Source organism: Montipora capricornis, chromosome 14, assembly GCF_036669925.1.
Source record: "Montipora capricornis isolate CH-2021 chromosome 14, ASM3666992v2, whole genome shotgun sequence".
NCBI lineage: Eukaryota > Metazoa > Cnidaria > Anthozoa > Scleractinia > Acroporidae > Montipora > Montipora capricornis.
Genome location: NC_090896.1, coordinates 46,298,883 through 46,308,882, shown reverse-complemented (window position 1 = coordinate 46,308,882; position 10,000 = coordinate 46,298,883). Strand labels below are relative to the sequence as shown.

General features: G+C 39.9%; 1 protein-coding gene across 1 annotated transcript in view; it reads right to left on the bottom strand.

Annotated features, from left to right (window-relative positions):
• The window catches only part of LOC138032713 (uncharacterized), a 14,824-nt gene extending 9,174 nt beyond the window's left edge, over nucleotides 1–5,650 (bottom strand). The window contains exons 1-4 of the mRNA XM_068880418.1: nucleotides 5,226–5,650; nucleotides 2,010–2,314; nucleotides 1,551–1,679; nucleotides 119–329 (exon numbers count right to left, since the gene is read on the bottom strand). Coding sequence (XP_068736519.1) covers nucleotides 119–329; nucleotides 1,551–1,679; nucleotides 2,010–2,314; nucleotides 5,226–5,462 — 882 coding nt within the window. The 5' untranslated portion in view covers nucleotides 5,463–5,650. The remainder of the gene's footprint in view (nucleotides 1–118; nucleotides 330–1,550; nucleotides 1,680–2,009; nucleotides 2,315–5,225) is intronic.
• Between the last annotated feature and the right edge of the window lie 4,350 nt (nucleotides 5,651–10,000).

The following is a 10,000-nucleotide window of genomic DNA, read 5'->3' as shown; positions in this document are numbered from 1 at the left end:
AATTATATTCACAACAGTGTTTTTAAAGCTGCATTGAATTTTCGGGAATATTCACAAGGACAAGTAAGTTATCATTTTCTACAGCAACTTTGTAAGAAAGCCAAATCTGAGCTCTTACCTCAGGAAATACCTTGCTGTAGTCGATATCGTGCATTCCAAAATTAAACACGATTGCGTCATAGTTTGTTGGTTCCAGAGCTGTTGTCGCAAGTATCATGGACAGGCATTTCACACCATATCTTGAATCAACGGCCCCCGAGCCCTTGGCAAATGGTGCATGCTGCACTTGGCACAGACCCTGAAGTTCGCTTTTTACAGTAGTCAGGTACCTGTGAAGTAGATTCGTTTTGAAGAGGGTCTGAATGAAATTAAGCGTTAGCCGTAAACGGCCCAAAAATTCAGTTATCTGCTATTGGTTGAGAAGGAAAAGATGTGAGAAGTAAAACTGTTTTTGGTAATTGTGGAGTCAATGAATTTAGGAGTCTTTTTGTATGGCCTGGCTTTTTTAAGTAAGGCAGAGAAAACTCTAAGACCAACGTTGTATTATTCGACAACGAACATTTTAAAACGATGAAAATTGACGATTTAGCTGCGGGAAAAATGAATAACATTAACACAAGAGAGGATGACGTAAGAGAGCGGATCCCCCTGATTGGCCAGTAGTAATGACGTAATGAAATTTTAAATACGCGCTCCTTGGGAAAGATAACTTCAAAAACTATGACGAAAAACTATCACACGTATGTTAACAGACCAAATTGGACTCCACTCAGTTCTACTACCATTATGTATTCAAAGATTTCCACTCTGGAGACCGTATTCGAAAATTTCCGTATACGCCTACCGAATTCGCCGGGTATGTGTGGACGCAAGCTGTATTCGAAAAAAAAAATTGAGGATAAAAACTTCCGGATACGTTTGGAAGGGACCTCAATTGCTTAAAAGTTGTTTAATAAATTAGAGTTTGAATCTTAAAATTCAACACGACTCTTCATTACAGATGCTTCATCCAATAAGTTAACCTTTGATACTGACTGATGGAGACATTGTTATGACAACACGTCTTGAATTTTAAAGGATCTGACTTATTAAAGAAAATTGAGTGGTAACAACACCGAAGAAATCAACATTTAAGACAAAAACCTCAGTTTAAATCTAAGCTATCCAAAATTTTAAGTACAAATAAAATTGATACGCGCAAAAAAAAATTCTATTGTGGCTCATGCTATACGTCATCACGCCGCTCACTCCTCAAGGACTTGAGCCAGCAAACAATGAGAGCTTTCTGATGATTTCATCGAAAACTTGTTTTGATTGGCCCTTGCTTTGCATTCATAAAGGGGAATCTGATTGAAAATAGATTCTCATATGAAGTGTTTTCACGTGACGTCACGGTGGCCATGTTGGTGTCCCCAACTGTTCCTCCGGGAATCGACCTCTATTATCATGCAATCGTTTTCTTTTGTTTCGGTGGAAAAACAAGGTTGCTGATCACGTCAGTGAAAACACTCTACAGCCAAGAAGCAAATAATTATTGCTTTAATATTTACCCAAGTGAAATGGAATCGCCGATAATTAGACAGTTTCTGAATAGGGGATTTCTTCCCAAGGGGGGGCCTGGACTACAGACTCGTGAAGCATTGCGAACATCCATGTCTTCTAGTCTTAGCGGAAGATGCCTGTTAAATGAATATCGGATAATAATAAGAATTAATAATAATTTATTTCTAAGCCCATTGCATGAAAATCTCAATGTTCTTACAATATTCGAAGTAAAGATTATTGGATCACAAAGAAATATATCATACACATATATCAAACTCAGTTCAGAATTAAATGAAAAGGTCTTTAGTCTAATTTTAAAAGGCTCGAAGCAGATGAAGCGCTCCTCACGTCTCACGTCCGGAGGATTATTCGAGAACCCCGGCGCGCGGACAGGATAAAACAAGAGCAAGAGCAAAGCCGTCACAATAAACTAACAACGTACATAACAAAAACAGGCCGCTTACATCGCGTCTTGGTGCGTTTTGAGGGGGTTCTGCCATTTTCCTGACTGACTCCCTTTGTTTGGAGTTACTTTTAAGGGACTGTAAGGTGGTCCATTTTGAGTGGTCATCGCTGCGGGTACTTGATAAGGACCCTGAATGGGAGCCTGAGTAGGCACCATCTGCTGGATCTGAGAAACCAATTGAGATGAAGTCTGGGTTGGAGTTTGGGGCCAAGCGCTGTAGTCGGGTGGCCATATGGGAGGTTCCTCTATCGGCGGAAAGTTGCTATCCCAATCATACTCCGTTCCGCTATAGATATTTTGTCGCTGAAACCAGAGAAGCATGAAAAAAGTCTCTTAATTCTTTGAGTGACATAAACAACCATTTCGCATTCGACTTATTTTAACTCTTTCATTGCAGGTGCGCCAGGAAATCCCGTGAATCATGGACTTTTGGCTCTTTTGTTCAGCCTCAGACATTTTCAATTGGTTGACGGAATCTCGACCTCCAGAGCTCTTCTCTTGACCGAGGGAGAGAAGAGCTCTGGAGAACCCTGAAACAAAGTGTCTTCTCAGTGGTTTTCGTGAAGAACAATCAAAAGCGTCTCTAATTGATGCATTCATGTTAGCACGAGGAGTGAGCAGACGCAGTAAAGTTCAAATAGCCAATTTTTGGATATAAGAACCCTACGGTGCATGTTCTCTTAAATAGAGTTTCCCAGAGCCTAGGGTCGATCCAAGGTTCTGGTGACGAGAATGCCGGTTGACGAAAATAATCGTATTCTTTGGAGATGCAATTATCAAAGGGTTTAATTGGTTGTTTTACCACCGACTGTTAACGCTTTACCCTGTCTAATGCCTGGCCCCAGTTGTTCGAAGGGTGGATAGCACTATCCGCCTGGTAAATCACTATCCCCTGGATAACTCAATTGGTTTTGCTAGTGTTTATCCGCTGGATAGTGATTTATCCGGTGGATAGCGTTATGCACCTTTTGAACAACCGAGGCCAGATGATTTCACTCGTCAATTTGGAACCTCTCTGGGTCCAAAGGGTTAGAGCGAGTTTCAATCAAGTGTCGTAAAACCAAAACCAAATTAATTACTTTGGCAAATCAAGGGACACAATCCAGTAAAACAATCAAAACGCGAAGTGTTACATGCAGTCGACACAAAGCACGGGAAAATTAGCACGTGCGAGCCAGGATTGGTTTTTGTTTCACTTCTGATTGGTTGAAAAAGTGGCGCGAGAACTTTGAACCAATCGTCTAACAACATCTACGTCCACCAAGAGTCAATCACCCAAGAATAAGATTTCCCCAAATTGGCCTAGTCCCCATTAGCGTCAGAAACGTATCCATTTTTAAACCAAGTTTTGCGGGAAAATTAAATGATAAGGAAATACCTCGAACAAAACGTTTTATTTCCAAAGGGTTTGAATTGGGTACAGCATTTGACCTATTGTTTATTTTCCCTCAAAACTTGGTTTAAGGGCCTGGCCAAACGGGAAATGTTTGGCAACCAAACGACGTCGACATTAAACATTGTTTAATGACCAAAAAATTTAACATTTGGCCACCTTGTTTGATGCTGTTTGATCGTGTTCGATCGTGCTTGGTCGTGTTTGATAAAATTTGAAGGCCATCAAACATTCGATCAAACAACTTAAAACATTTCTTTTGTTCTCGTGTTTGATGAGCGAAGTTTTGTTTGTTTGGACAGTCGTATCATTCTCGTCAACAGAGCCTTGGATCGACACAAGGCTCTGGGAAACTCTATCTAGGAAAACATTCGCCGTAGGCTTCTTGTAGCCAAAAATTGGCCATTTGAACCTTACGGCACCTGCTCACTCCTCGTGCTAACATGAATGCATCAATTAGAGACGCTTTGGATTGTTCTTCACGAAAACCAATGAGAAGACAGTTTGTTTCAGGGTTCCCCAGAGCTCTCCTCTCCCTCAGTCAAGAGAAGAGCTCTGAGGTCGAGATTGACAGCCGTATCAAACAGACTGTCAAACATGTTTGGCAGGCGTATGCGTACCACGCTTGCTCAGCCGCTTGTATCCACGTGTTGTTTACGTATTTTTGTCCCAGAGTCCTTTACTTGTGAAGTTTGGTCTGAGTCAATTAGATCAAACATGTTTGAACCGTTTGGCCACTCACTTCAACATCAGCATATGAGGTCACCAAACAATGTTTGATATAGTTTGGTCTCCGAACATTTCCCGTTTGTCCGTCAGAAAACCGTCTACTTTTAGGGCCTGATGGAGACAAACCTGATACCAGATTCTTACTCTTGGGTAATGCACTCGTGCGTCCACTCAAAAGCTAATCTCTCTTTTTTACCCGGCTATTTCTCTTAAAAGAGCCACCTGTAGATTTCACTCTATCTAACGCCAGATGATTTTACTGGTCAATAGGGAACCAGTCAGAGCTGAAAGGCTTGACATGAACGTCCCCTTAAATCTATGTCCTCTTGAACATAAAATTACAACCCTATGAAAGAAATATGCCTCGGCAGATTAATTAGAGCTGAGTCAGTCACCAGCGCGTTTGAACACACCACCGTGGAGGAGCTGAAATAAGCGGGCACAAAAACTAAACTCAAAGCTAGAGAATTTTTAGAATCCTCTCTCCTCTAAAATTGACTTTTAACCACCTCTCAGATAGAGTGAAGCAGTCTTCTTGCTGGCCAAGTTTAGTGATAAGAATTAATGAACCACAATGAAAAAACAAAACAAAACAAAACACAAAAATCAAAATATCGAATAAATGTATCATGGTTATAAAAACCATGCGTTTACTTCCAATCTCCGAGCTAAAATCGGAAAAACCCTCCGGACATTTGGACCAAGTATAGATCATCTGGGCCTAAATTGCAATATATAATTACCAAATGGCCATTTAACAGATTCAGAAAATACAGTTTGCAAGAGAGTTAATTTTCTTCATCGCTCTTAATCTGATGACCAACTTTTCTGAGTGAGTCGAATGGAAGGCGATTCACCCTCGTGACAGAAAAAAAGCCTTATTCTCAAATTATTTGCATTTTCTGTCTGTTCTGTTCAATATCTCGACATAGGTATGTATCTCCATCATTTTTTAGTCTCCCTGGTAATTCAGTCACATTGGTGATTCGATAACCTCTGGATTCATTTCGAAATCTGAATGTTACAACCTGTTCTGATCTCTTTTGTAATATAATGTTGACATTGATTCACTAAACAAAACTCAAGCCTTACCCGTTCGTTGGTCTTTCGCCTCCTCTTCGCTTTGTCGGTGTAAGTTACTGCCATAGAATTCATTCGAGGCAGCCATGCGCTGTTTCGGTGGATGACTCCAGCAAAGGGCGAATTTTGCCCATCCCCGTGAGCCAATCTGTTATAGTAGATTATTGAAGTTTCATGCGAAATAACGCGGGAAATGGTATTTATCGATAATAAACAAACCCGGCAAAAAAACAAAAACCCAGCAAACATTGCTTGACATTTTCTGTACTTGATCAACTTCGCTTTTTAGCGTCAGTGCCTACACCTCCGTCATGGTTCGATTAATTTTCCTGGGGAAAAACAAAACAAAACTGTCTTCGATCCCACAGAGACTCTTGAAGCATAACATATCACGGCATCCCCGTTTTCGAAACGACCGCTAATTCACATTCCTTTTTGAACGAGGTGACGTGATCTGCTATCCTTGTAAAAATGATTATTCAAGCGATGGGCTAAAGAATAAAGGAAAAATTCCCGCGATTATTGGTGACTGTATTAACCAAGGAGAGATTCTGAGGCGTGATGCTTGCATTCTAAAAATGATGCGAATCCAGCATACAGACAAAAGAAAAGTATAAAGGTCTGAAAGCAATAAAGGGTCAAATTGTGCTTCTTCATTACGAAAAGTTTATTTCTACAAGCTTTTATAATGATTTTCTTAGCCTTAGCATCTCAGGCCACATTGGCAATGTCTCTTCAACTTGCTGACCAAAATCACTTAAAATTCAAGAGAGCATAACCACTATTGGCTTTTATGCTTTTTAATCAACCTGTCCGAGCGGAACAGGTGGCTAAGAGTACAACATTTCACAGATCGTTGGCACTAACACCTGCTGGTTGTTGTGGGAGGTATCGTTGGCAAGATGATTTGAAGCCCTTTTCTGTGCATTTGTTGTAAAGCGATCAATTAATAGGTTGGCAACACGTTTAGGAAAACCATTGCGCGATAAAAACTTCCTTATCAACTTAAGCTTGGTTTTAATTTTGTTAGGAGTGCAGATTCGATGTATGCGGTCAATCAGTGCTCTGACCCAAGAGATTTTGTGTCGCCAAGGTACAAAGCTGTCAAAGTTAGTGTACTGTCCAGTAAAAGTATCTTTTCTGTAGATGCCAAGGCCGTCACTAGCGATGTTGATGTCCAGAAAGTGCGGAGTGCTGTTTTCAAATAAGTCGAAAGTAAATCGGATATTTCTATCAAACTTGTGAAAGTGTTCCAAAATAGTGGTGATTGTGTTGCGTTTAATGAGAAGGAGGGTGTCATCTACGTCTTTTCTTTCTTCTGTCTTTTCTTGCAACAACCAGCTGTATGAACAAACCGATGGTGTTAGCATGGGTGGATCGCTTGGTCCAGTGCTGGCAAATATTATCATGACAGAATTTGAACATGAAATTATAAATAACCTCATCAATCAGGGTCTCATTGCCTTCTATTGCAGATACGTAGATGACACTAACACCTGCCTTTATGTAAGTTATCGCGGTTCATTCGAAGTCTTTGGGTATGCATAAATAACATTTAAATAACCATAACTTCTTTTCTCTCTTTATTTCGGTTATCGCTCGCCGCATTTTGGGATTCCAGGAGAAATAACGACCCGGACGCCTAAAGCGGACGTTCACCAGTCCACTGGCGGCGGCCTCGCTCCAAAAGACGTTCTCATCCAAAAAAACCGTAGTGTTTCTGAAATAACTAAAGCCGAATTGCAAAGATACCTAAAGAATTCCAGGCTTAAATGGGACTCGAAACCCTGACCCTTCACCCTGCTCTACCATTGAGTGAACAATATGAAAGGTCAATCGGAAACGAAAGTGTACCGATGATCAGCCGATCAGCCGAATGGTGACCGAGGAATTATACAATCTGTAGTATGAAAAACTTTGTCTTGGTAAATGCATGCATTACAGCTTTTGTAATGATTTTGCTCAAATCCCGTCCAGAACGCATCGCAAGCTCATGGGAATTAGTGAAAGAAGTTGTTGAAAAACACAGGTGCGTTTTTCTTTCTTTGAGGCCTGTTCATTCGCTTTCGAACAAACGATATTTGAAGGAGTGCAGGCGGTTAAAAGTCCAAAGAAAAGATCGTGGTTCTTTTAAAAATTAACAACGATTAGTAAGCCTCTTTTGACGATTTTTTTAGCCTTTCTGAAAAATACTGGTGCCTCCTTGGAGGACTATGGAGAGACCATCTTCAGAAGAAATTAGTGTCTCTTCGCTGGATTTCAGTTAAAGCTCCAACTGTAAGGAGAGGAAATTTCTTGATCAACATACTATACTCCATATACACCATTCCACGTTTTTTGACGCCAAAAAACAGATTTCCACAATGAAGCTGTCTTTTAAAAGACAATTATACTGAGATTAGCAAAAAAAACTGGCCGTTCGTAATTTCTTGTCAAAGGAACAAGGGAATATATACTGAGACATTATTTGCAGATAACTAAAGTCAAATTCTACATCTCTATGCAATAAGCGCATTCAAAATGTCCTCACATTACTGTATAATTTCCCAAAATTTTTTTTTGGGCATGAACGAAGCACCTTGAGAAGCATGAGAGACTGCCCCTCATCAAATGGCTGGAGCACGGCTGGAGGAAACAGCAGTGAGAAAAAGATTTCTATCGGATAGATACTAACAAGTTTTTATAATAAAAAATTCGCGACAAAGTAGTGTTATCCTTGTAGCAAAAAACTGGCCTTTCGTAATTTATTTGTCAAAGGAACAAGAGAGTACTGAGACTTATATTTGCAGATTACTAAAGTCAAACTCTACATCTCTATGCAATAAGCGCATTCAAAACTTCCTCGTATTATTGTGTTTTTTAATTATTTTCCTTCTACTACTGTATATGAAATGTAGTTGAATTTTCTCTCTGGTCTTCTTCTCAAGATGTTTGCGGAAATTATATTCTGTCCCTCAATAAACCAAGAACAACTAGTTATAGTCTTGGTTCTTTTCCTTACTTATCAGCTAAGTTGCGGAATGCGCTACCTGATTAACAGATTTAGGCTACAACGACTATAAACGAGTGTTTAAGATTTTATACAATCCTTTTAATCCTGATTCGTGCAAATTGCCGCGAAATTAGAAGCAACATGAGAAGATTTATTATTCGAATTTACAGACTTCGTACCATGGCCTTATTTTCTGTTGACTGAATGATATTATTAAAACTATTTAAAGTACTGGCAAAAGTTGGAAATCCGTCTCTTTTTAGCGGCGCTACAGCGGTTCAAAGTCGGCCAAAATCCCGTACATTTACTGTTAATTTAGTCGTGTTTGCCCCCCAGCCAAGATGGCGTCAAAAACCTTGGAAGGGTCTATTGTACTGTGAAAGTGACACAAAACTGGTAAAAATAATGATTCCGGACCCCAGCCTGCAGGCAGACACCTATTTGGGATATATTTTTCTTTTTCGCGCAAGCACGGAATTTCAGGTTTTTTCGTGCCGAAAGAGGAGATTGACCATTTGATGCAGGATACATTTTTTGCCAACAAACAAAATCAAAACTCCTTTTTTTCCAACACCCGACGAGCGACAGTCTCGATGAAGTATTATTTTTATTGTTTTTATTTGAATGCAAGGAAGCGAACGCTTTACTTTATGAGGGTAGCACCTAGTAGTGTTACAACAGTAATAAACTTGAGATGATGAATGGAAGAAATCATATATTGAACTGCGGATATGAAATCAAGTGAAGCTATGATCCTCGCAGGTATGAACGCAATTTTAGCAATTGCGTAGAGAAGCCCGAAATTTTTAGAACTTCAACAGGGTTTGAACCCGTGTCTCGCGATGCCGGTGTGACGCTCTAAATAACTGAGCTATGAAGCCAACATTGGAACCAACAAATGACCAGCTCCCAACCTCAATGGCTCCATAGACCCTTTCCATAAATGGCAATGTACATCCTAAGCCTCACGTTCATGTGAAAAATCCTTTGTCTAGAAACACAAGTACGAGGTATTGTTATTCAAATTTAGGGGCCATATATGCAAAGGGTCTATAGCTCAGTTGGTTAGAGCGTAAGTAAGTAAACTTTATTTAAACACGGAAAATCATCAGTTAAGCTAAAAAAAGTAAAAAAAACGCTTTACAACTGTTTTACATGATTGCCGTGTGGAAATCCGATAGGTCAGATATTTGCTTGATTGTGCGTTTGAACTGCCCAATAGAGTCAGTATTTCTTGAGTATTGGGGCAAATTGTTCCACAGACAGGCCCCGCTATAACAGAAACTTCGTTTCAAATAATTAGTATTTGGCTTGGGTAGAGTAAGTTTACCTTCTAAGTTTCTCAAGTTGTATTCAGCATCTCGTTGACTGAAAAGGCGTTGAAGGAATTCCGGGGCAAGATCGTGAATTGTTTTATACAGTGCTTTCTGTTTTTTACGTCGAAGAGACCGCTTCTCCCACTTAAGAGTATCGAGAAAGAGGTTGGAGCTCGTATCAAAGGGTAATTTAGTAATTAACCTAGCTGCGCGATTTTGTAATTTTTGCAGCTTATCACTTGACTGGCCACTTAAGCAGTCCCAGACAGGACTGCCATATTCAAAATGAGGTAATATTAAAGCGTTTTAATTTTGAAGCGCAGTATTAGCTGAGATAAAGGGCCGTATTCGTTTTAAGGCTCCTATAGCTGAGGAAACTTTCCTGCATATTTCGTCTACATGATTTGACCAAGAAATGGTAAGACCGAGGGATTTAGTGCGATCTACTCTCTTGGTCATTTCGTCATCAATTTGTATAT